Raw genomic sequence first — 24104 nt, forward strand, 5'->3', positions numbered from 1 at the left:
CACACACATTGAACTCGGCCACAGTCGAACACCACCAGCACAGGTTGAGGCCAGAACTAGCCCCACAATGGGCCGCAACAGCCTCAGAGTGATAACGGGTGACCGGCACCGCGTCACGTGAAGTCGAAGCAATTGCCCGGGTGGGACAAAACAGCAACAGTCCCAAGAGAACTTGGAATCAGCAGCTACACCCAGGCGCCTACAAATACAGAGCATAATGTGATGTAACTGGGCCATTGTACTAGTTCTAACGGCGTGATGGAAAGTTGAAATGTTATACTCACGTTCCAAAGCAGCAGGAGGAGAGGAGGGAGACAATACAGGCCGACGAGCAGAAGGAAATTCATAAACCCCAGCTACAAAAATAAAACCTCGTTTAGAACCGAGTCAACAGTCAAACACCTAACAGGTGGTTAGCGTCACGAGGGTGGCCTACCTGAGCCAGAAGGAGAGAGGCTCGGAACCCCGGCAGCTGACAGGGCAGCCGACAAACAAATGATGGCACCGAGCCAGTAGCTACACCTGTACGAGGCGGGGAGCGGCAGCACGCCAAGTTGAGCTTCGCAACAGATTGCAGTGCAAAAAGCAGACCAAAGTGCATGCATGGATGAATGAGGAAAGGCACGTTGACCGTCGGTTCTTCCTCCTAGCTCGCAAAAGCCGGCATCTCAACTTGAATGATATCAGCTGTGGGATCAGCTGATAGGTCAGCGTGACGTGATGACGCAAAAGCCGGCATCTCAGCTTAAATGATATCAGCTGTGGGATCAGCTGATGGGTCAGTGTGACGTGATGACGCACATAACATGATGGAAAAGGAGCGTCTATGCCCACCTTGCTACACTTATATATTATTGTAGTCGTGGTTTCAGGGGGTGTGGTTTTGCTTTCCCTAGTTGTGCACCTTGTTAGGAGCTTGAGGTTTGTGGTGAACCTGTGCTAATGGAGCAAAAGGGTTGTGTGTGCACAGTGTGATTGCAGCAGCATTTTTGGTGGAGAGAAAGAGCGGTTCCTATAGAGGATGTCAACTGAACCACCTGAACCATGAGCTCCCCTTTTGCTACCTGAATTTGTTGCTCTATTAATTTCTGTTGTTTACTTTTCCAAACACCTTTAGTTTGAGACCAAGTTCAGTGATACTTGCATCGTGAAGGATCACAGAAGAGTCATCTTGGGTTTGTGTAAAAGTGATAAATGTTTAAAAAAGTTGGACTGTTACAAACAGGACAATGAGACATTATCTCACTTGCAACTTTTTAATTGATTTCTTGATAAAGACTTAGTACAATGGCTATTACTCTAGCCATGTGGTGATTGTCATAACAGTAGAAGAAAAAACATTTGCATTCCACATCCACTTCACATGATGATGGATGGTTCTATCACACAAGAGTGAAGCTTCGCTTTCTGCGAGCAGGTTGTCCAGCAGATCTGGTGCACTCTGTTTGGCCGCAGCCACACGCCTCCACATACATGTAGGTGTGGGGGACCGTCTCTCCGTTTAGGCACAACAAGTCAACGGTGCGATTGCTGGAGCGCATCTCCTTACAGCAGGAGCAGGAATGCTGCATTGCAGCTGCTGCTTCAGAGTACCTGAAAACAGCAGAAACAGGTGTTTATACTTTCAAGATCTGCACCAACTACACTATACTAAATATTTTTGTGTCTCAAGAGGACGAAAAAATGCTCTTTAGTTTCTATAGCACTTCCTAACATTGGGAGAAAAAGTGCTGTACAAATGTTTTATGATTGTGAAATCATCATTACTTGGTGAAGGTGTTGCAGGAGCCTTCACAGTATGGCATATCCACCTCCTGGACAGACTGACAGCCGTGGTGTGAAACTAGAGTTTTCATGTTCACTACCTTGCAGGCCTTCTCTTTCTCCACGCCTTTTTTAAACAAAATTTTAAAGAAAGAACCTCAGTTAGCTTGGATTAATTTTAGCATCAGTCATGAAGGTGAAATGAAGATGTTATACTTACAGACTTTACAGCAACCATTGGCTGCAGTCTGAATCGTGTCCTAAGGAAGAAAATTCACATAAACAAAGTCAGTTTTCCTAATTCTAAATCCTCAAACACAATGAGTCCAAATTGAGATGGTGAAAATGATACTTACAGTTTGGCAGTTGCTCTGCTGGAATGGTGGGCAGACAATTTGTGAGCTGATTGTCGTTAAAGTCCCACCAATTTTAACACAAGAGTAATGCTCACACTTATTCTCTGGTGGTGACCAGGTTTCTCCTTGCTGGAAAACGTTGAGATGGATGTAGAAAAGCACACACACACACACACACACACACATGAGCATGAGCACACATGAGCAACAGTCCACATAGATGTTAAAAGAAATATCAGCATTAAAATGTTGAGTCAGTGACAACGGAGATGATCCACCTTACCTTCAAGAGCTGCTTGGTACCATTTATACTGAGGACACAGTGTGTCTGCACACACTTCCCACAGCATTTATCTGAGTCAGTTTCCACATACTCATAGCCCTGATAGATAGATAGATAGATAGATAGATAGATAGATAGATAGATAGATAAATACTTAATTAATCCCAATTTGGGAAATTGTTTTGTTGCAGCAGCATACAGTAAAGATATAGAATAGAATAAAATAAAATAAAATACAATAAATAAAAAAAATTAAAAAAATAAAATAGTGAATAAACATTCGCTATGTACAAATCTACAGTAATTTTTGTTTTTTGTTATTGTTTCTTTAGGAGAGACTTCAAGCCTATTGAGGTTGAAGTTCTCTTCCAGCCAGAGGGGAGGTGTTGTATATGGTGATGGCTGCTGGTAGGAAGGATTTCCTGAATCGGTCCTTGTGACAGCGGAGCTGGATGAGACTGTTGGAAAAGGAGCTCCGCTGTCCAACCAGCAGCTGGTGGAGAGGATGGGTGGGGTTATCCATGATGGATAACAGTTTGTTCAGTGTCCTCCTCTCCACCACCGATTCAAATGAGTCCAGTTTGCAGCCGATGACAGAACCAGCCTTCTTAATAAGTTTATTAAGCTTGCTGGCGTCACCGGCTCTGATGCTGTTCCCCCAGCAGACCACAGCGAAGAAGAGTGCACTGGCAACAACAGACTGATAGAACATCTCCAACATCTTGCTGCACACGTTGAAGGATCTCAGCTTCCTCAGAAAATAGAGTCGGCTCATCCCCTTCTTGTAAACAGCATCGGTGTTGGTCCTCCAGTTCAGTCCGTTATCCAGGTGCACTCCCAGGTACTTGTAGTCCTCCACCACTGCAACATCCTCTCCCAAAACGCACAGAGGCTTTGGAGCCGTCCTCCTCCTTCTGAAGTCAATGACCATCTCTCTGGTCTTTGCCACATTCAGAAGCAGGTGATTTCTGCCAGACCAATCCACAAAATCCTCTACCAGCGCTCTGTACTCCCCCTCCTGTCCATCCCTTATACACCCAACCACTGCAGAGTCCTCTGAATACTTCTGCAAGTGGCATGACTCTGAGTTGTATTTAAAGTCTGTGGTGTACAAGGTAAACAGGAAAGGAGACAGCACAGTCCCCTGAGGAGCTCCTGTACTGCCAACCACCACATCAGACAGAACACTGCCCAGCCGGACATACTGTGGTCTGTCTGTCAGGTAGTTGGCAATCCAGGAGATGATGGATGTGTCGACCCCCATGACCTGCAGTTTGTCACTCAGTAGACCTGGCCGGATCGTGTTGAATGCACTCGAAAAATCAAAGAATGTGATTCTCAGAGTGCAACCCGATCCATCCAGGTACGAGTGAGCACGCTGCAGCAGGTAAACAACAGCATCATCCACCCCCAGGTGAGGCTGGTAGGCAAACTGTAGAGGGTCAAGGGAAGAAGCCACCTGCGGTCTGAGATGCGTCAAGACCAGTCTCTCCAGCACCTTCATCACATGAGATGTGAGAGCTACTGGTCGGTAATCATTGAGTCCAGAAGGAGTCGTCTTCTTCGGGACAGGAACCACGCAGGACGTCTTCCACAGTGCTGGGATCCTCTCTAGGTACAGGCTCAGGTTAAACAGGTGCTGGAATACCACAGACAGCTGGCTGGCACAGGTCCTCAGAACTCTAGGGCTGATGCCATCAGGTCCTGCAGCCTTGCCTAGGTGGAGTCTCTCCAGCTGTCTCTTCACCTGGCCAGTACTCACAGTCAGGCGGGGGAGGGGGGCTGATGCCTCAGGCCCCATCCACACGTAGCCGGGTATCTGCTAAAACGAATATATTTTTCTACGTTTGGACCTGTCATCCACATGAAAACGCATAAAAACGCATCGTAAACGAATGTTTTTAAAAACTCCGGGCAAAGTGAAGATTTTTGAAAACTCCGTTTATGCAGCTGCGTGTAGACAGAGATAACCGGAGTTTTGCGTTTTCGAACGTCACAATTTACGCCAAAACAACAACAAATCTGCTTTAAAGTCTAAAGTGCGACCTTTGTTTACTGAAGAAGCATGGATGCCTTGAGAACTATGGTGGTTATTATTGTGCAGGCGCTGTTTACAGCCTTGATTTTACACGCCCAAGTCGTACTCCCAGAGGAATGGCGTGACAATTTCGCATGTCCCGGTCCTCAGTCCTCTCGCTGTCGGAATTATTACGTCCTCATATCGAGGGGCAGTCCACTGTCATGCGATCACCTGTCAGTGTGCTCAAAAAAGTTGCGTGCACACTTTATTATTTAGCTGACAAGGGCAGATTGCGCTAAACAGCAAATGCATTTGGGTTGTCAAGACAGGTGAAAACGCAGATGTTCGGTTATGTGTGGAAGGTGTTTTTTCGAAAACGAGGTAATGTGGATACAGATTATTTTATAAACGGAGGGGGGGAAACATTCGGTTTTAAAAATACCCGGCTACGTGTGTACATAGCCTCAGTGGGGTAAAAGCAGTCTGGAGGTGAGGTGTTAAGTCCAATGCACTCAGCAGGGGGGGTTGAGGAGTGGAGGACAAAGGCATTGAGAGCAGTCGGGGGTTGATGTCCACAGGATGTGTGGTGGGGGGGTGAGGTGTGAAGTGGAGGAGACAGCTGAGGGTGGGGGTGGGGAGCTGAACCTATTGAAGAAGGTGTTCAGCTCGTTGGCCCTCTCCAGGGTGCCCACAGTCTGTCTGCCTTTCACCTTGAAGCCGGTTATGTAAAGTTTACCCTCAAACTGCACACAGACGAAAACAAGCTGCATTATCTGGTGTATTTCTGAATGATTCTAATCTTTCTTACCATGTCACATGTTTCGTTACATCGCTGAAACTCGCAGGTTATTTTGAACAGACCAGAACTCGATTCGACCTCATTACTACAGGTACAATCCTGACATTTATTTGCAGGAACTGAAGAACCGGGCTAACAAAGACAAGAAAAATCAGTTTGCATTTGCATGTTAGCCATAAAGAACCATGTGCAGCAGGATTCATTAAAGGTAAAAGGTTATGCAACAAATCAATTAATAAATCATCTGTTCCTCATTTACCCGGTATTCAAGATCTCTGTGGACGCAAACTCTTTTAGGATCTAGGGAAGAGTAAGATATTAAAAAAAAAGTAAATTACATAAAAGTGTTTCTGTCATTTTCTAGTGCAATGTAGGTTCAAACTGAATTCAAGAGCTCACCACATGTATGCTCCGGACAGCATTTTCCCTCAGGAACACTGATAACTGGCTTATATCCAACATGACAGTTTATGCTGCTTAACGGGCAAGTGTTAATTTGACATTCTGCAGACATAAAGAAACAGTTATTGTAGAACTCAGCTGCACACAGCAATCATTAAATGTTAAAACACAAATTTGCCTCAATGTTTAATTTCTTACGGCAAACATAAGCGAAACAGCAGGGATTTGCTGGATCTGTTTGTTTCACACGGACAAACCCTGCGACAGTGCAGTTGGTGATGGGTGGTGCTGGGCATGTCTTAGGCTTACAAATAACGGTCTTGGTGGACTCATCACATTTACAGTCCTGGCATTTGTACTCAAACCTCTCATTAAACTGAAAGAGTAAAACACAATTGTGAATCAATTGTCTTTTGCTAGTAAACAATATGAATTGGGATTTCAAGTGAGCATGACTTGAAATCTTGTCTCACCTCGCGAGGAATGCCCTCAGGATCAAGACATCCTGTTGGAAAATGAATAACAACTCAGTCGGACTTCATGAGTGACTCAATAAATGAAGTCTGTTTAAGTGTCATGCTCGATAAACACCATACTTACCACACTTTTCAACACATATCCCAGACTCTTTGTTGAAGAGTTTCATTCCGTCAGGGCAAAAGCAGCCCTCAGTTGTGAAGTTCATGGTTGGTTCACTGGGACTGTAGGGTTCATTTATAAAGACCATAGTCTCAGGAACTGCTCCAGAAAAATCATGATTAACAAAATAAGAACATTTCATTTTTGTGGAAACTTACTTGTCTTCACAGGTTGGCTGTTCTGCAGGACCACAAGGCTTATAAACTTTGTCTGATGGGCAATCACTTGCTGTTGGTCAAGAAAAAAAAGAACACAGTTGAGTCTTTATAAAATGTATATTCCCAACCATAATATACTATATGCAGTAGTCTGTTCTCTGTTTGCTGAATGCCACAAAAGAAAAAATAATAATTTAATTCCAATGACTCCATCATTAACAATAAACTATTGAGGGGTTGCTTACCACATAGTTTAGTGTAGTTCCTCCAGTGGAGGCAAACTCCTGCCTGAGCGCAGGCAGCAGCATAAGTCTGCAAGCTCGTGCAATCCACTGTTGGGTTGGAAACATGGCAGCTATCAAAAACACAACCTCTGTAGAAATTGTCTGGTGAGACGAAAGGATGACATTCTGCAAAGACACTGGGACAGAAAAAATAAATAAAGCTGTTAGTATCTCTGAATAAGTCAACATTTGGTAGAGAGCTGCAAACTGAATCAGTGGAATAAACAATTTACCTGCCCTTGAGCATGTCACATATAGAATCTGGCTTGCACGGAGTTGGTTCCAGCGGAGGTTCAGGAACATTTGTGGGACGCACAGATGGCGTGGGGCATTTGGGTTGGTGAATGTCACTGGCTGGCCAATAGTCAGCCATTACTGAACAACTTTCCACCAGCTCACCTCCTGGCAACATGCAGTCATCATCTTGGCTGTTGGTGCATGTTCCTATAAAAGAGTTAACCTGTTACAGTCTAACTACAGACTAAGGATTTAGAAAGGTGGCTACTTGAGAAAATGTTCTTACCACAGTGACCTTGTGTATTTCTGCCAAAGTACCCATACGGAAGAGTAGCACTAAAGCCAGTGATACCAAATGTAATGACCACTTTTAGGCGAAGAATCTCAAACACCAAGTTAATGCCAGTACTCATGATCTTAACACCTTGGTGTGAATAAGGTAGTTTCAGACTTACTCCATTGTTTAATGCCTAGAAGATTAAAATAAATTTAATAAAATAGAAACAAATGCAAATACAAATACAAAATAAATAAAAAATTTTAGGCATTGCTATTCAAGTAATTCAAGTAATAAACATGAAGGTACTCTGGAAAATTTAGCAGAATATACAAAATACCTTAAGACATCAAATACCACTTCTAGTTTTACCTCCAATTGCGGTGCTCCAAGAAGGTTGTGATTGATGAGTGTGACAACTTGCGGCCCATATGTAATTGTCATTGATCGTGGACAGGAAACATCTTCAGTGGGATCACAAAGTACGTTGTCAATATAAATCTTAAGATTATGTGTTGGTGTAATCTCCTGCATCAATACATAAGTACAGTTTCCTTGGTAACTGTAGTACAGTCCATCGAATGTGATATAATGGGGATCTCCCCAGCCTTCACAAACACCTGAAAAGAATGGGAAAAAAAAAGAAAAATCAAATGTAATCAAAAAGAGAAAAAAAAAGTAGAAGAGAAAGTCATAGGTGAACAGAATAACTTACAGTCACATGCATAATGTTGGCAGCAGTGGTACTCATCATACACAAGAACAGGTTTCCTTCCATTGGTACAAGTTATGTTCTGGAGAGGTGGACACTCATATGGTATTATTTCAATTGTGTTGTTCTCGATGCATCTTGCCATGGTGCAGTTGCAGAAGTAGAAGGTCTCGTTTTGCTTTAAGAAAAAAAAATTAAAGATGTAGGGGAACAAAGCTGTATGTTCACATTTTCAAATTAACGAATGCAATTAAGTTATCTATAAACAAATGAAAATATGCACGTGTGAATGGATATATTTTAAGAGTAGGAATAGTATTGAGTTTTGATTTGTAGAAAAATCTACTTACAGCAACACCCCAATTAGGACATGTAGGTACTGGAGGTGTGGCTGTAGGTATGGTTGTACTTTTTGTGGTTGGGGTAGTGGTAGTTGGTGTGGTAGATGTGGTTGTAGGCTTTGTGGTTGTTGTTGGTGTAGTCATTGGTGTTGTAGGTGTGGTTGTAGTCGCTGTGGTTGGGTTAGTCGTAGTTGGTGTAGTAGGTTTGGTTGTAGTCGTTGTGGTTAGGGTTGTTGTAGTTAGTGTGGTTGTAGTCGTTGTTGTTGGGATAGTCGTTGTTGTTGTAGAAGTTTCTTTAGTTGTTGGGGTAGTTGTAGTCGGGGTATTTGTAGGCTTTGTTGTTGTAGTTGGCGTAGTTGTGTTTGGGCTTGTCGTAGTGGATCTGGTAATTGTAGTTGTAGTCGTTGTGGTTGGGATAGCCGTAGTTGGTGTGGAAGGCGTTGTAGTCGTTGTTGAGGTAGTTGTAGTTGGTGTTGTAGGCTTTGTGGTAGTTGTTGCGGAAGTTGGTGTGGTTGTAGGCTTTGTGGATGTTGTTGGTGTAGTTGGCGTGGTTGGTGTGGTTGTAGTCGTTGTGCTTGGGGTAGTCGTAGTTGGTGTGGTAGGTGTTGTAGCCGTTGTGCTAGTTGTAGTTGATGTAGTAGGTTTGGTTGTAGTTGGTGTGGATGTACCTTTTGTAGTTGGTGTAGTTGTAGTTGGGGTAGTCGTTGCTGTCGTAGTTGTGGTTGGAGTAGTCGTGGTTGGTGTGGTAGTTGTGGTTGTAGTCGTTGTGGTTGGGACAGTCGTAGTTAGTGTTGAAGAAGTTGTAGACGTTGTGGTAGTTGTAGGGGTAGTTGTGGTTGGTGTAATGGGTGTGGTTGTAGTCGTTGTGCTTTGGGTAGTCGTAGTTGTTGTGGTAGTTGTGGTTGTAGTCGTTGAGGGTGGGATAGTCGTAGTTAGTGTTGAAGGCGTTGTAGATGTTGTGGTAGTTGTAGGGGTAGTTGTGGTTGGTGTAATGGGTGTGGTTGTAGTCGTTGTGCTGGGGGTAGTCGTAGTTGGTGTGGTAGGTGTGGTTGTACCCTTTGTGGTCGTTGTAGGGGTTGTCGTAGTTGGTGTAGTAGGTGTTGTTGTAGTAAGTGTGGTTGGGGTAGTCTGAGCTGTTGTGGAAGGTGTTATTGGTGTAGTTGTAGTTGGTGTGGTAGTTGTGGTTGTAGTCGATTTGGTTGGGATAGTTGTAGTTAGTGTGGAAGGCGTTGTAGACGTTGTGGTAGTTGTAGGGGTAGTTGTAGTTGTTGCGGTAGTTGGTGTGGTTGTAAGCTTTGTGGATGTTGTTGGTGTAGTTGAAGTTGGACTAGTCGTTGTGCTTGGGGTAGTCGTAGTTGGTGTGTTAGGTGTGGTTGTACCCTTTGTGGTCGTTGTAGGGGTAGTCGTAGTTGGTGGAGTAGGTGGGGTTGGAGTAGTCGTAGTTGTTGTGGAAGGTGTGGTTGTAGGTTTTGTGGATGTTGTTGGTGTAGTTGTAGTTGGACTAGTCGTTGGTGTGGTAGGTGTGGTCATAGTCGTGCTTGGGGTAGTCGTAGTTGGTGTGGTAGGTGTGGTTGTACCCTTTGTGGTCGTTGTAGGGGTTGTCGTAGTGAGTGTAGTAGGTGTTGTTGTATTAGGTGTGGTTGGGGTAGTCGTAGCTGTTGTGGAAGGTGTTTTAGCAGTTGTGGTAGTTGTTGGTGTGGTAGTTGTGGTTGGGATATTCGTAGTTAGTGTGGAAGGCGTTGTAGACGTTGTGATAGTTGTAGGGGTAGTAGGTGTGGTTGGGGTAGTCGTAGCTGTTGTGGAAGGTGTTGTAGCTGTTGTGGTAGTTGTAGTTTGTGTGGTAGTTGTGGTTGTAGTCTTTGTGGTTGGGATAGTTGTAGTTAGTGTTGAAGGCGTTGTAGACGTTGTTGGGGTAGTTGTAGTTGGTGTTGTAGGCTTTGTGGTAGTTGTTGCGGAAGTTGGTGTGGTTGTAGGCTTTGTGGATGTTGTTGGTGTAGTTGGCGTGGTTGGTGTGGTTGTAGTCGTTGTGCTTGGGGTAGTCGTAGTTGGTGTGGTAGGTGTTGTAGCCGTTGTGCTAGTTGTAGTTGATGTAGTAGGTTTGGTTGTAGTTGGTGTGGATGTACCTTTTGTAGTTGGTGTAGTTGTAGTTGGGGTAGTCGTTGCTGTTGTAGTTGTGGTTGGAGTAGTCGTGGTTGGTGTGGTAGTTTTGGTTGTAGTCGTTGTGGTTGGGACAGTCGTAGTTAGTGTTGAAGAAGTTGTAGACGTTGTGGTAGTTGTAGGGGTAGTTGTGGTTGGTGTAATGGGTGTGGTTGTAGTCGTTGTGCTTTGGGTAGTCGTAGTTGTTGTGGTAGTTGTGGTTGTAGTCGTTGAGGGTGGGATAGTCGTAGTTAGTGTTGAAGGCGTTGTAGATGTTGTGGTAGTTGTAGGGGTAGTTGTGGTTGGTGTAATGGGTGTGGTTGTAGTCGTTGTGCTGGGGGTAGTCGTAGTTGGTGTGGTAGGTGTGGTTGTACCCTTTGTGGTCGTTGTAGGGGTTGTCGTAGTTGGTGTAGTAGGTGTTGTTGTAGTAAGTGTAGTTAGGGTAGTAGTCGTAGTCGTTGCTGTGGTAGCTGTGGTTGCGATAGTCGTAGTTGGTGTGTTAGAAGTGGTTGCTGGCGTAGATTTTTGAGGTTCCGTTGGAGGTTTGAGAGTCGGACCAGTGACAACCAAGGTAGTGGTTGTGCCAGTTGTTCTTGAAGTTTTGGATAGGGTTGTTGCCTTTGTGGTTGTGTTAGTTATAGTTGTTGTGGTTGTAGCCTTTGAGGTTGTTGTTAGTGTAGTCGGTGTGGTTGTAGTTGTTGTGGTTGGAGTAGTTGTAGTCGATGTGGCAGGTGTGGTTGTAGTCGTAGTGCTTGGGGTAGTCGTAGTTGTTGTGTTAGATGTGGTTGTACCCTTTGTGGTCGTTGTAGGGGTAGTCGTAGTTGGTGTAGTAGGTGGGGTTGGAGTAGTCGTAGTTGTTGTGGAAGGTGTGGTTGTAGGTTTTGTGGATGTTCTTGGTGTAGTTGTAGTTGGACTAGTCGTTGGTGTGGTAGGTGTGGTCGTAGTCGTGCTTGGGGTAGTCGTAGTAGGTGTGGTAGGTGTGGTTGTACCCTTTGTGGTCGTTGTAGGGGTTGTCGTAGTGAGTGTAGTAGGTGTTGTTGTAGTAGGTGTGGTTGGGGTAGTCGTAGCTGTTGTGGAAGGTGTTGTAGCAGTTGTGGTAGTTGTGGTTGGGATATTCGTAGTTAGTGTGGAAGGCGTTGTATACGTTGTGATAGTTGTAGGGGTAGTAGGTGTGGTTGGGGTAGTCGTAGCTGTTGTGGAAGGTGTTGTAGCTGTTGTGGTAGTTGTTGGTGTAGTTGTAGTTGGTGTGGTAGTTGTGGTTGTAGTCGTTGTGGTTGGGATAGTTGTAGTTAGTGTTGAAGGCGTTGTAGACGTTGTGGTAGTTGTAGTTGGTGTAATGGGTGTGGTTGTAGTCGTTGTGCTGTGGGTAGTCGTAGTTGGTGTGATAGGTGTGGTCGTACCCTTTGTGGTCGTTGTAGGGGTTGTTGTAGTTGGTGTATTAGGTGTGGTTGGGGTAGTCCTAGCTGTTGTGGAAGGTGTTGTAGCCGTTGTGGTAGTTGTTGGTGTTGTTGGTGTAGTTGTAGTTGGTGTGGTAGTTGTGGTTGTAGTCGATGTGGTTGGGATAGTTGTAGTTAGTGTTGAAGGCGTTGTAGACGTTGTGGTAGTTGTAGGGGTAGTTGTAGTTGGTGTAATGGGTGTGGTTGTAGTCGTTGTGCTGGGGGTAGTCGTAGTTGGTGTGGCAGGTGTGGTCGTACCCTTTGTGGTCGTTTTAGGGGTTGTCGTAGTTGGTGTAGTAGGTGTTGTTGTAGTAAGTGTGGTTGGGGTAGTTGTAGCTGTTGTGGAAGGTGTTGTTGGTGTAGTTGTAGTTGGTGTGGTAGTTGTGGTTGTAGTCGATTTGGTTGGGATAGTCGTAGGTAGCGTGGAAGGCGTTGTAGACGTTGTGGTAGTTGTAGGGGTAGTTGTAGTTGTTGCGGTAGTTGGTGTGGTTGTAGGCTTTGTGGATGTTGTTGGTGTAGTTGTAGTTGGACTAGTCGTTGGTGTGGTAGTAGTCGTGCTTGGGGTAGTCGTAGTTGGTGTGTTAGGTGTGCTTGTACCCTTTGTGGTCGTTGTAGGAGTAGTCGTAGTTGGTGTAGTAGGTGGGGTTGGAGTAGTCGTAGTTGTTGTGGAAGGTGTTGTAGCCGTTGTGGTAGTTGTAGGGGTAGTTGTAGTTGGTGTAATGGGTGTGGTTGTAGTCTTTGTGCTTGGGGTAGTCGTAGTTGGTGTGGTAGGTGTGGTTGTACCCTTTGTGGTCGTTGTAGGGGTTGTCGTAGGTGTTGTTGTAGTAGGTGTGGTTGGGGTAGTCGTAGCTGTTGTGGAAGGTGTTGTAGCCGTTGTGATAGTTGTTGGTGTTGTTGGTGTAGTTGTAGTTGGTGTGGTAGTTGTGGTTGGGATAGTTGTAGTTAGTGTTGAAGGCGTTGTAGACGTTGTGGTAGTTGTAGGGGTAGTTATAGTTGGTGTAATGGGTGTGGTTGTAGTCGTTGTGCTGGGGGTAGTCGTAGTTGGTGTGGTAGGTGTGGTCGTACCCTTTGTGGTCGTTTTAGGGGTTGTCGTAGTTGGTGTAGTAGGTGTTGTTGCAGTAAGTGTGGTTTGGGTAGTTGTAGCTGTTGTGGAAGGTGTTGTTGGTGTAGTTGTAGTTGGTGTGGTAGTTGTGGTTGTAGTCGATTTGGTTGGGATAGTCGTAGTTAGCGTGGAAGGCGTTGTAGACGTTGTGGTAGTTGTAGGGGTAGTTGTAGTTGTTGCGGTAGTTGGTGTGGTTGTAGGCTTTGTGGATGTTGTTGGTGTAGTTGTAGTTGGAATAGTCGTTGGTGTGGTAGTAGTCTTGCTTGGGGTAGTCATAGTTGGTGTGTTAGGTGTGGTTGTACCCTTTGTGGTCGTTGTAGGGGTAGTCGTAGTTGGTGGAGTAGGTGGGGTTTTAGTAGTCGTAGTTGTTGTGGAAGGTGTGGTTGTAGGTTTTGTGGATGTTGTTGGTGTAGTTGTAGTTGGACTAGTCGTTGGTGTGGTAGGTGTGGTCGTAGTCGTTGTGCTTGGGGTAGTCGTAGTTGGTGTGTTGGGTGTGCTTGTACCCTTTGTGGTCGTTGTAGGAGTAGTCGTAGTTGTTGTGGAAGGTGTTGTAGCCGTTGTGGTAGTCTTAGTTGGTGTAATGGGTGTGGTTGTAGTCGTTGTGCTTGGGGTAGTCGTAGTTGGTGTGGTAGGTGTGGTTGTACCCTTTGTGGTCGTTGTAGGGTTTGTTGTAGGTGTTGTTGTAGTAGGTGTGGTTGGGGTAGTCGTAGCTGTTGTGGAAGGTGTTGTAGCCGTTGTGGTAGTTGTTGGTGTTGTTGGTGTAGTTGTAGTTGGTATGGTAGTTGTGGTTGGGATACTTGTAGTTAGTGTTGAAGACGTTGTAGATGTTGTGGTAGTTGTAGGGGTAGTTGCAGTTGGTGTAATGGGTGTGGTTGTAGTCGTTGTGCTGGGGGTAGTCGTAGTTGGTGTGGTAGGTGTGGTCGTACCCTTTGTGGTCGTTGTAGGGGTTGTCGTAGTTGGTGTAGTAGGTGTTGTTGTAGTAAGTGTGGTTGGGGTAGTTGTAGCTGTTGTGGAAGGTGTTGTTGGTGTAGTTGTAGTTGGTGTGGTAGTTGTGGTTGTAGTCGATTTGGTTGGGATAGTCGTAGTTAGCGTGGAAGGCGTTGTAGACGTTGTGGTAGTTGTAGGGGTAGTTGTAGTTGTTGCGGTAGTTGGTGTGGTTGTAGGCTTTGTGGATGTTGTTGGTGTAGTTGTAGTTGGACTAGTCGTTGGTGTGGTAGTAGTCGTGCTTGGGGTAGTCGTAGTTGGTGTGTTAGGTGTGGTTATACCCTTTGTGGTCGTTGTAGGAGTAGTCGTAGTTGGTGGAGTAGGTGGGGTTTGAGTAGTCGTAGTTGTTGTGGAAGGTGTGGTTGTAGGTTTTGTGGATGTTGTTGGTGTAGTTGTTGTTGGACTAGTCGTTGGTGTGGTAGGTGTGGTCGTAGTCGTTGTGCTTGGGGTAGTCGTAGTTGGTGTGTTAGGTGTGCTTGTACCCTTTGTGGTCGTTGTAGGAGTAGTCGTAGTTGTTGTGGAAGGTGTTGTAGCCGTTGTGGTAGTTGTAGTTGGTGTAATGGGTGTAGTTGTAGTCGTTGTGCTTGGGGTAGTCGTAGTTGGTGTGGTAGGTGTGGTTGTACCCTTTGTGGTCGTTGTAGGGGTTATCGTAGGTGTTGTTGTAGTAGGTGTGGTTGGGGTAGTCGTAACTGTTGTGGAAGGTGTTGTAGCCGTTGTGGTAGTTGTTGGTGTAGTTGTAGTTGTGGTTGTAGTCGTTGTGGTTGGGATAGTTGTAGTTAGTGTTGAAGGCTTTGTAAACGTTGTGGTAGTTGTAGGGGTAGTTGTAGTTGGTGTAATGGGTGTGGTTTTAGTCGTTGTGCTGGGGGTAGTCGTAGTTGGTGTGGTAGGTGTGGTTGTACCCTTTGTGGTCGTTGTAGGAGTAGTCGTAGTTGGTGGAGTAGGTGGGGTTTGAGTAGTCGTAGTTGTTGTGGAAGGTGTGTTTGTAGGTTTTGTGGATGTTGTTGGTGTAGTTGTAGTTGGACTAGTCGTTGGTGTGGTAGGTGTGGTCGTAGTCGTTGTGCTTGGGGTAGTCGTAGTTGGTGTGTTAGGTGTGCTTGTACCCTTTGTGGTCGTTGTAGGAGTAGTCGTAGTTGGTGTAGTAGGTGGGGTTGGAGTAGTCGTAGTTGTTGTGGAAGGTGTTGTAGCCGTTGTGGTAGCTGTAGGGGTAGTTGTAGTTGGTGTAATGGGTGTAGTTGTAGTCGTTGTGCTTGGGGTAGTCGTAGTTGGTGTGGTAGGTGTGGTTGTACCCTTTGTGGTCGTTTTAGGGGTTATCGTAGGTGTTGTTGTAGTAGGTGTGGTTGGGGTAGTCGTAGCTGTTGTGGAAGGTGTTGTAGCCGTTGTGGTAGTTGTTGGTGTTGTTGGTGTAGTTGTAGTTGGTGTGGTAGTTGTGGTTGTAGTCGTTGTGGTTGGGATAGTTGTAGTTAGTGTTGAAGGCGTTGTAGACGTTGTGGTAGTTGTAGGGGTAGTTGTAGTTGGTGTAATGGGTGTGGTTGTAGTCGTTGTGCTGGGGGTAGTCGTAGTTGGTGTGGTAGGTTTGGTCGTACTCTTTGTGGTCGTTGTAGGGGTTGTCGTAGTTGGTGTAGTAGGTGTTGTTGTAGTAAGTGTGGTTGGGGTAGTTGTAGCTGTTGTGGAAGGTGTTGTTGGTGTAGTTGTAGTTGGTGTGGTAGTTGTGGTTGTAGTCGATTTGGTTGGGATAGTCGTAGTTAGCGTGGAAGGCGTTGTAGACGTTGTGGTAGTTGTAGGGGTAGTTGTAGTTGTTGCGGTAGTTGGTGTGGTTGTAAGCTTTGTGGATGTTGTTGGTGTAGTTGTAGTTGGACTAGTCGTTGGTGTGGTAGTAGTCGTGCTTGGGGTAGTCGTAGTTGGTGTGTTAGGTGTGGTTGTACCCTTTGTGGTCGTTGTAGGAGTAGTCGTAGTTGGTGGAGTAGGTGGGGTTGGAGTAGTCGTAGTTGTTGTGGAAGGTGTTGTAGCCGTTGTGCTAGTTGTAGGGGTAGTTGTAGTTGGTGTAATGGGTGTAGTTGTAGTCGTTGTGCTTGGGGTAGTCGTAGTTGGTGTGGTAGGTGTGGTTGTACCCTTTGTGGTCGTTTTAGGGGTTATCGTAGGTGTTGTTGTAGTAGGTGTGGTTGGGGTAGTCGTAACTGTTGTGGAAGGTGTTGTAGCCGTTGTGCTAGTTGTTGGTGTTGTTGGTGTAGTTGTAGTTGGTGTGGTAGTTGTGGTTGTAGTCGTTGTGGTTGGGATAGTTGTAGTTAGTGTTGAAGGCGTTGTAGACGTTGTGGTAGTTGTAGGGGTAGTTGTAGTTGTAGTTGGTGTAATGGGTGTGGTTGTAGTCGTTGTGCTAGGGGTAGTCGTAGTTGGTGTGGTAGGTGTGGTCGTACCCTTTGTGGTCGTTGTAGGGGTTGTCGTAGTTGGTGTAGTAGGTGTTGTTGTAGTAAGTGTGGTTGGGGTAGTTGTAGCTGTTGTGGAAGGTGTTGTTGGTGTAGTTGTAGTTGGTGTGGTAGTTTTGGTTGTAGTCGATTTGGTTGGGATAGTCGTAGTTAGCGTGGAAGGCGTTGTAGACGTTGTGGTAGTTGTAGGGGTAGTTGTAGTTGTTGCGGTAGTTGGTGTGGTTGTAGGCTTTGTGGATGTTGTTGGTGTAGTTGTAGTTGGACTAGTCGTTGGTGTGGTAGGTGTGGTCGTAGTCGTTGTGCTTGGGGTAGTCGTAGTTGGTGTGTTAGGTGTGCTTGTACCCTTTGTGGTCGTTGTAGGAGTAGTCGTAGTTGTTGTGGAAGGTGTTGTAGCCGTTGTGGTAGTTGTAGTTGGTGTAATGGGTGTAGTTGTAGTCGTTGTGCTTGGGGTAGTCGTAGTTGGTGTGGTAGGTGTGGTTGTACCCTTTGTGGTCGTTGTAGGGGTTATCGTAGGTGTTGTTGTAGTAGGTGTGGTTGGGGTAGTCGTAACTGTTGTGGAAGGTGTTGTAGCCGTTGTGGTAGTTGTTGGTGTAGTTGTAGTTGTGGTTGTAGTCGTTGTGGTTGGGATAGTTGTAGTTAGTGTTGAAGGCTTTGTAAACGTTGTGGTAGTTGTAGGGGTAGTTGTAGTTGGTGTAATGGGTGTGGTTTTAGTCGTTGTGCTGGGGGTAGTCGTAGTTGGTGTGGTAGGTGTGGTTGTACCCTTTGTGGTCGTTGTAGGAGTAGTCGTAGTTGGTGGAGTAGGTGGGGTTTGAGTAGTCGTAGTTGTTGTGGAAGGTGTGTTTGTAGGTTTTGTGGATGTTGTTGGTGTAGTTGTAGTTGGACTAGTCGTTGGTGTGGTAGGTGTGGTCGTAGTCGTTGTGCTTGGGGTAGTCGTAGTTGGTGTGTTAGGTGTGCTTGTACCCTTTGTGGTCGTTGTAGGAGTAGTCGTAGTTGGTGTAGTAGGTGGGGTTGGAGTAGTCGTAGTTGTTGTGGAAGGTGTTGTAGCCGTTGTGGTAGCTGTAGGGGTAGTTGTAGTTGGTGTAATGGGTGTAGTTGTAGTCGTTGTGCTTGGGGTAGTCGTAGTTGGTGTGGTAGGTGTGGTTGTACCCTTTGTGGTCGTTTTAGGGGTTATCGTAGGTGTTGTTGTAGTAGGTGTGGTTGGGGTAGTCGTAGCTGTTGTGGAAGGTGTTGTAGCCGTTGTGGTAGTTGTTGGTGTTGTTGGTGTAGTTGTAGTTGGTGTGGTAGTTGTGGTTGTAGTCGTTGTGGTTGGGATAGTTGTAGTTAGTGTTGAAGGCGTTGTAGACGTTGTGGTAGTTGTAGGGGTAGTTGTAGTTGGTGTAATGGGTGTGGTTGTAGTCGTTGTGCTGGGGGTAGTCGTAGTTGGTGTGGTAGGTTTGGTCGTACTCTTTGTGGTCGTTGTAGGGGTTGTCGTAGTTGGTGTAGTAGGTGTTGTTGTAGTAAGTGTGGTTGGGGTAGTTGTAGCTGTTGTGGAAGGTGTTGTTGGTGTAGTTGTAGTTGGTGTGGTAGTTGTGGTTGTAGTCGATTTGGTTGGGATAGTCGTAGTTAGCGTGGAAGGCGTTGTAGACGTTGTGGTAGTTGTAGGGGTAGTTGTAGTTGTTGCGGTAGTTGGTGTGGTTGTAAGCTTTGTGGATGTTGTTGGTGTAGTTGTAGTTGGACTAGTCGTTGGTGTGGTAGTAGTCGTGCTTGGGGTAGTCGTAGTTGGTGTGTTAGGTGTGGTTGTACCCTTTGTGGTCGTTGTAGGAGTAGTCGTAGTTGGTGGAGTAGGTGGGGTTGGAGTAGTCGTAGTTGTTGTGGAAGGTGTTGTAGCCGTTGTGCTAGTTGTAGGGGTAGTTGTAGTTGGTGTAATGGGTGTAGTTGTAGTCGTTGTGCTTGGGGTAGTCGTAGTTGGTGTGGTAGGTGTGGTTGTACCCTTTGTGGTCGTTTTAGGGGTTATCGTAGGTGTTGTTGTAGTAGGTGTGGTTGGGGTAGTCGTAACTGTTGTGGAAGGTGTTGTAGCCGTTGTGCTAGTTGTTGGTGTTGTTGGTGTAGTTGTAGTTGGTGTGGTAGTTGTGGTTGTAGTCGTTGTGGTTGGGATAGTTGTAGTTAGTGTTGAAGGCGTTGTAGACGTTGTGGTAGTTGTAGGGGTAGTTGTAGTTGTAGTTGGTGTAATGGGTGTGGTTGTAGTCGTTGTGCTAGGGGTAGTCGTAGTTGGTGTGGTAGGTGTGGTCGTACCCTTTGTGGTCGTTGTAGGGGTTGTCGTAGTTGGTGTAGTAGGTGTTGTTGTAGTAAGTGTGGTTGGGGTAGTTGTAGCTGTTGTGGAAGGTGTTGTTGGTGTAGTTGTAGTTGGTGTGGTAGTTTTGGTTGTAGTCGATTTGGTTGGGATAGTCGTAGTTAGCGTGGAAGGCGTTGTAGACGTTGTGGTAGTTGTAGGGGTAGTTGTAGTTGTTGCGGTAGTTGGTGTGGTTGTAGGCTTTGTGGATGTTGTTGGTGTAGTTGTAGTTGGACTAGTCGTTGGTGTGGTAGGTGTGGTCGTAGTCGTTGTGCTTGGGGTAGTCGTAGTTGGTGTGTTAGGTGTGCTTGTACCCTTTGTGGTCGTTGTAGGAGTAGTCGTAGTTGTTGTGGAAGGTGTTGTAGCCGTTGTGGTAGTTGTAGTTGGTGTAATGGGTGTAGTTGTAGTCGTTGTGCTTGGGGTAGTCGTAGTTGGTGTGGTAGGTGTGGTTGTACCCTTTGTGGTCGTTGTAGGGGTTATCGTAGGTGTTGTTGTAGTAGGTGTGGTTGGGGTAGTCGTAACTGTTGTGGAAGGTGTTTTAGCCGTTGTGGTAGTTGTTGGTGTAGTTGTAGTTGGTGTGGTAGTTGTGGTTGTAGTCGTTGTGGTTGGGATAGTTGTAGTTAGTGTTGAAGGCGTTGTAGACGTTGTGGTAGTTGTAGGGGTAGTTGTAGTTGTAGTTGGTGTAATGGGTGTGGTTGTAGTCGTTGTGCTGGGGGTAGTCGTAGTTGGTGTGGTAGGTGTGGTTGTACCCTTTGTGGTCGTTGTAGGGGTTATCGTAGGTGTTGTTGTAGTAGGTGGGGTTGGAGTAGTCGTAGTTGTTGTGGAAGGTGTTGTAGCCTTTGTGCTAGTTGTAGGGGTAGTTGTAGTTGGTGTAATGGGTGTAGTTGTAGTCGTTGTGCTTGGGGTAGTCGTAGTTGGTGTGGTAGGTGTGGTTGTACCCTTTGTGGTCGTTTTAGGGGTTATCGTAGGTGTTGTTGTAGTAGGTGTGGTTGGGGTAGTCGTAACTGTTGTGGAAGGTGTTGTAGCCGTTGTGCTAGTTGTTGGTGTTGTTGGTGTAGTTGTAGTTGGTGTGGTAGTTGTGGTTGTAGTCGTTGTGGTTGGGATAGTTGTAGTTAGTGTTGAAGGCGTTGTAGACGTTGTGGTAGTTGTAGGGGTAGTTGTAGTTGTAGTTGGTGTAATGGGTGTGGTTGTAGTCGTTGTGCTAGGGGTAGTCGTAGTTGGTGTGGTAGGTGTGGTCGTACCCTTTGTGGTCGTTGTAGGGGTTGTCGTAGTTGGTATAGTAGGTGTTGTTGTAGTAAGTGTGGTTGGGGTAGTTGTAGCTGTTGTGGAAGGTGTTGTTGGTGTAGTTGTAGTTGGTGTGGTAGTTTTGGTTGTAGTCGATTTGGTTGGGATAGTCGTAGTTAGCGTGGAAGGCGTTGTGGTAGTTGTAGGGGTAGTTGTAGTTGTTGCGGTAGTTGGTGTGGTTGTAAGTTTTGTGGATGTTGTTGGTGTAGTTGTAGTTGGACTAGTCGTTGGTGTGGTAGGTGTGGTCGTAGTCGTTGTGCTTGGGGTAGTCGTAGTTGGTGTGTTAGGTGTGCTTGTACCCTTTGTGGTCGTTGTAGGAGTAGTCGTAGTTGTTGTGGAAGGTGTTGTAGCCGTTGTGGTAGTTGTAGTTGGTGTAATGGGTGTAGTTGTAGTCGTTGTGCTTGGGGTAGTCGTAGTTGGTGTGGTAGGTGTGGTTGTACCCTTTGTGGTCGTTGTAGGGGTTATCGTAGGTGTTGTTGTAGTAGGTGTGGTTGGGGTAGTCGTAACTGTTGTGGAAGGTGTTGTAGCCGTTGTGGTAGTTGTTGGTGTATTTGTAGTTGGTGTGGTAGTTGTGGTTGTAGTCGTTGTGGTTGGGATAGTTGTAGTTAGTGTTGAAGGCGTTGTAGACGTTATGGTAGTTGTAGGGGTAGTTGTAGTTGTAGTTGGTGTAATGGGTGTGGTTGTAGTCGTTGTGCTGGGGGTAGTCGTAGTTGGTGTGGTAGGTGTGGTTGTACCCTTTGTGGTCGTTTTAGGGGTTATCGTAGGTGTTGTTGTAGTAGGTGGGGTTGGAGTAGTTGTAGTTGTTGTGGAAGGTGTTGTAGCCGTTGTGCTAGTTGTAGGGGTAGTTGTAGTTGGTGTAATGGGTGTAGTTGTAGTCGTTGTGCTTGGGGTAGTCGTAGTTGGTGTGGTAGGTGTGGTTGTACCCTTTGTGGTCGTTTTAGGGGTTATCGTAGGTGTTGTTGTAGTAGGTGTGGTTGGGGTAGTCGTAACTGTTGTGGAAGGTGTTGTAGCCGTTGTGCTAGTTGTTGGTGTTGTTGGTGTAGTTGTAGTTGGTGTGGTAGTTGTGGTTGTAGTCGTTGTGGTTGGGATAGTTGTAGTTAGTGTTGAAGGCGTTGTAGACGTTGTGGTAGTTGTAGGGATAGTTGTAGTTGTAGTTGGTGTAATGGGTGTGGTTGTAGTCGTTGTGCTAGGGGTAGTCGTAGTTGGTGTGGTAGGTGTGGTCGTACCCTTTGTGGTCGTTGTAGGGGTTGTCGTAGTTGGTGTAGTAGGTGTTGTTGTAGTAAGTGTGGTTGGGGTAGTTGTAGCTGTTGTGGAAGGTGTTGTTGGTGTAGTTGTAGTTGGTGTGGTAGTTTTGGTTGTAGTCGATTTGGTTGGGATAGTCGTAGTTAGCGTGGAAGGCGTTGTGGTAGTTGTAGGGGTAGTTGTAGTTGTTGCGGTAGTTGGTGTGGTTGTAGGCTTTGTGGATGTTGTTGGTGTAGTTGTAGTTGGACTAGTTGTTGGTGTGGTAGTAGTCGTGCTTGGGGTAGTTGTAGTTGGTGTGTTAGGTGTGGTTGTACCCTTTGTGGTCGTTGTAGGAGTAGTCGTAGTTGGTGGAGTAGGTGGGGTTTGAGTAGTCGTAGTTGTTGTGGAAGGTGTGGTTGTAGGTTTTGTGGATGTTGTTGGTGTAGTTGTAGTTGGACTAGTCGTTGGTGTGGTAGGTGTGGTCGTAGTCGTTGTGCTTGGGGTAGTCGTAGTTGGTGTGTTAGGTGTGCTTGTACCCTTTGTGGTCGTTGTAGGAGTAGTCGTAGTTGTTGTGGAAGGTGTTGTAGCCGTTGTGGTAGTTGTAGTTGGTGTAATGGGTGTAGTTGTAGTCGTTGTGCTTGGGGTAGTCGTAGTTGGTGTGGTAGGTGTGGTTGTACCCTTTGTGGTCGTTGTAGGGGTTATCGTAGGTGTTGTTGTAGTAGGTGTGGTTGGGGTAGTCGTAACTGTTGTGGAAGGTGTTGTAGCCGTTGTGCTAGTTGTTGGTGTAGTTGTAGTTGGTGTGGTAGTTGTGGTTGTAGTCGTTGTGGTTGGGATAGTTGTAGTTAGTGTTGAAGGCGTTGTAGACGTTGTGGTAGTTGTAGGGGTAGTTGTAGTTGTAGTTGGTGTAATGGGTGTGGTTGTAGTCGTTGTGCTGGGGGTAGTCGTAGTTGGTGTGGTAGGTGTGGTTGTACCCTTTGTGGTCGTTTTAGGGGTTATCGTAGGTGTTGTTGTAGTAGGTGTGGTTGGGGTAGTCGTAACTGTTGTGGAAGGTGTTGTAGCCGTTGTGGTAGTTGTTGGTGTAGTTGTAGTTGGTGTGGTAGTTGTGGTTTTAGTCGTTGTGGTTGGGATAGTTGTAGTTAGTGTTGAAGGCGTTGTAGACGTTGTGGTAGTTGTAGGGGTAGTTGTAGTTGTAGTTGGTGTAATGGGTGTGGTTGTAGTCGTTGTGCTGGGGGTAGTCGTAGTTGGTGTGGTAGTTGTGGTTGTACCCTTTGTGGTCGTTTTAGGGGTTATCGTAGGTGTTGTTGTAGTAGGTGGGGTTGGAGTAGTCGTAGTTGTTGTGGAAGGTGTTGTAGCCGTTGTGGTAGTTGTAGGGGTAGTTGTAGTTGGTGTAATGGGTGTAGTTTTAGTCGTTGTGCTTGGGGTAGTCGTAGTTGGTGTGGTAGGTGTGGTTGTACCCTTTGTGGTCGTTTTAGGGGTTATCGTAGGTGTTGTTGTAGTAGGTGTGGTTGGGGTAGTCGTAACTGTTGTGGAAGGTGTTGTAGCCGTTGTGCTAGTTGTTGGTGTTGTTGGTGTAGTTGTAGTTGGTGTGGTAGTTGTGGTTGTAGTCGTTGTGGTTGGGATAGTTGTAGTTAGTGTTGAAGGCGTTGTAGACGTTGTGGTAGTTGTAGGGGTAGTTGTAATTGGTGTAATGGGTGTGGTTGTAGTTGTTGTGCTGGGGGTAGTCGTAGTTGGTGTGGTAGGTGTGGTCGTACCCTTTGTGGTCATTGTAGGGGTTGTCGTAGTTGGTGTAGTAGGTGTTGTTGTAGTAAGTGTGGTTGGGGTAGTTGTAGCTGTTGTGGAAGGTGTTGTTGGTGTAGTTGTAGTTGGTGTGGTAGTTGTGGTTGTAGTCGATTTGGTTGGGATAGTCGTAGTTAGCGTGGAAGGCGTTGTAGACGTTGTGGTAGTTGTAGGGGTAGTTGTAGTTGTTGCGGTAGTTGGTGTGGTTGTAGGCTTTGTGGATGTTGTTGGTGTAGTTGTAGTTGGACTAGTCGTTGGTGTGGTAGGTGTGGTCGTAGTCGTTGTGCTTGGGGTAGTCGTAGTTGGTGTGTTAGGTGTGGTTGTACCCTTTGTGGTCGTTGTAGGAGTAGTCGTAGTTGGTGTAGTAGGTGGGGTTGGAGTATTCGTAGTTGTTGTGGAAGGTGTTGTAGCCGTTGTGGTAGTTGTAGGGGTAGTTTTAGTTGGTGTAATGGGTGTGGTTGTAGTCGTTGTGCTTGGGGTAGTCGTAGTTGGTGTGGTAGGTGTGGTTGTACCCTTTGTGGTCGTTGTAGGGGTAGTCGTAGTTGGTGTAGTAGGTGTAGTTGGGGTAGTCGTAGTTGTTGTTGAAGGTGTTGTAGTTGTAGCTGGTGTAGTAGGTGTGGTTGTAGTTGGTCTGGATGTAGCTTTTGTAGTTGGTGTAGTTGTGGTTGGGGTAGTCGTAGTTAGTGTGGAAGGCGTTGTAGAAGTTGTAGGGGTAGTTGTAGTTCGTGTAGTAGGTGTGGTTGTAGTTGTTGTGGTCGTTGTTGCGGAAGTTGGTGTGGTTGTAGGCTTTGTGGATGTTGTTGGTATAGTTGTAGTTGGACTAGTCGTTGGTGTTGTAGATGTGGTTGTAGCCGTTGTGCTTGGGGTAGTCGTAGTTGGTGTGGTAGGTGTTTTAGTCGTTGTGGTAGTTGTTGGTGTAGTAGGTGTGGTAGTTGTTGGTGTAGTAGGTGTGGTAGTAGTTGGTGTAGTTGTAGTTGGGGTAGTCGTTGCCGTCGTAGTTGTGGTTTGGGTAGTCGTAGTTGGTATGGTCGATGTGGTTGTAGTCGTTGGAGTAGTTGTCGTTGTTGTGGTGGTTGATATACATATGTCAACACATATCTGATTCTTCTCATCAAATATGGGTTTATCTTCTGGACATACTGGATAACAGCCTGGAAAATTCACA

General features: G+C 46.1%; 1 protein-coding gene across 1 annotated transcript in view; it reads right to left on the reverse strand.

Moving 5' to 3' along the window:
- Positions 1 to 1237: 1237 nt before the first annotated feature.
- Positions 1238 to 24104, reverse strand: part of LOC142384078 (uncharacterized) — a 31885-nt gene continuing 9018 nt past the window's right edge. The window contains exons 26-43 of the mRNA XM_075470023.1: positions 8282 to 24090; positions 7935 to 8109; positions 7592 to 7839; positions 7229 to 7412; positions 6939 to 7149; positions 6667 to 6842; positions 6422 to 6491; positions 6225 to 6325; positions 6098 to 6129; positions 5823 to 6000; positions 5622 to 5726; positions 5482 to 5522; positions 5232 to 5354; positions 2404 to 2502; positions 2121 to 2249; positions 1985 to 2024; positions 1768 to 1891; positions 1238 to 1593 (exon numbers count right to left, since the gene is read on the reverse strand). Coding sequence (XP_075326138.1) covers positions 1383 to 1593; positions 1768 to 1891; positions 1985 to 2024; positions 2121 to 2249; positions 2404 to 2502; positions 5232 to 5354; positions 5482 to 5522; positions 5622 to 5726; positions 5823 to 6000; positions 6098 to 6129; positions 6225 to 6325; positions 6422 to 6491; positions 6667 to 6842; positions 6939 to 7149; positions 7229 to 7412; positions 7592 to 7839; positions 7935 to 8109; positions 8282 to 24090 — 18056 coding nt within the window. The 3' untranslated portion in view covers positions 1238 to 1382. The remainder of the gene's footprint in view (positions 1594 to 1767; positions 1892 to 1984; positions 2025 to 2120; positions 2250 to 2403; positions 2503 to 5231; positions 5355 to 5481; positions 5523 to 5621; positions 5727 to 5822; positions 6001 to 6097; positions 6130 to 6224; positions 6326 to 6421; positions 6492 to 6666; positions 6843 to 6938; positions 7150 to 7228; positions 7413 to 7591; positions 7840 to 7934; positions 8110 to 8281; positions 24091 to 24104) is intronic.

This window comes from Odontesthes bonariensis, chromosome 7, assembly GCF_027942865.1.
Source record: "Odontesthes bonariensis isolate fOdoBon6 chromosome 7, fOdoBon6.hap1, whole genome shotgun sequence".
Classification (NCBI taxonomy): domain Eukaryota; kingdom Metazoa; phylum Chordata; class Actinopteri; order Atheriniformes; family Atherinopsidae; genus Odontesthes; species Odontesthes bonariensis.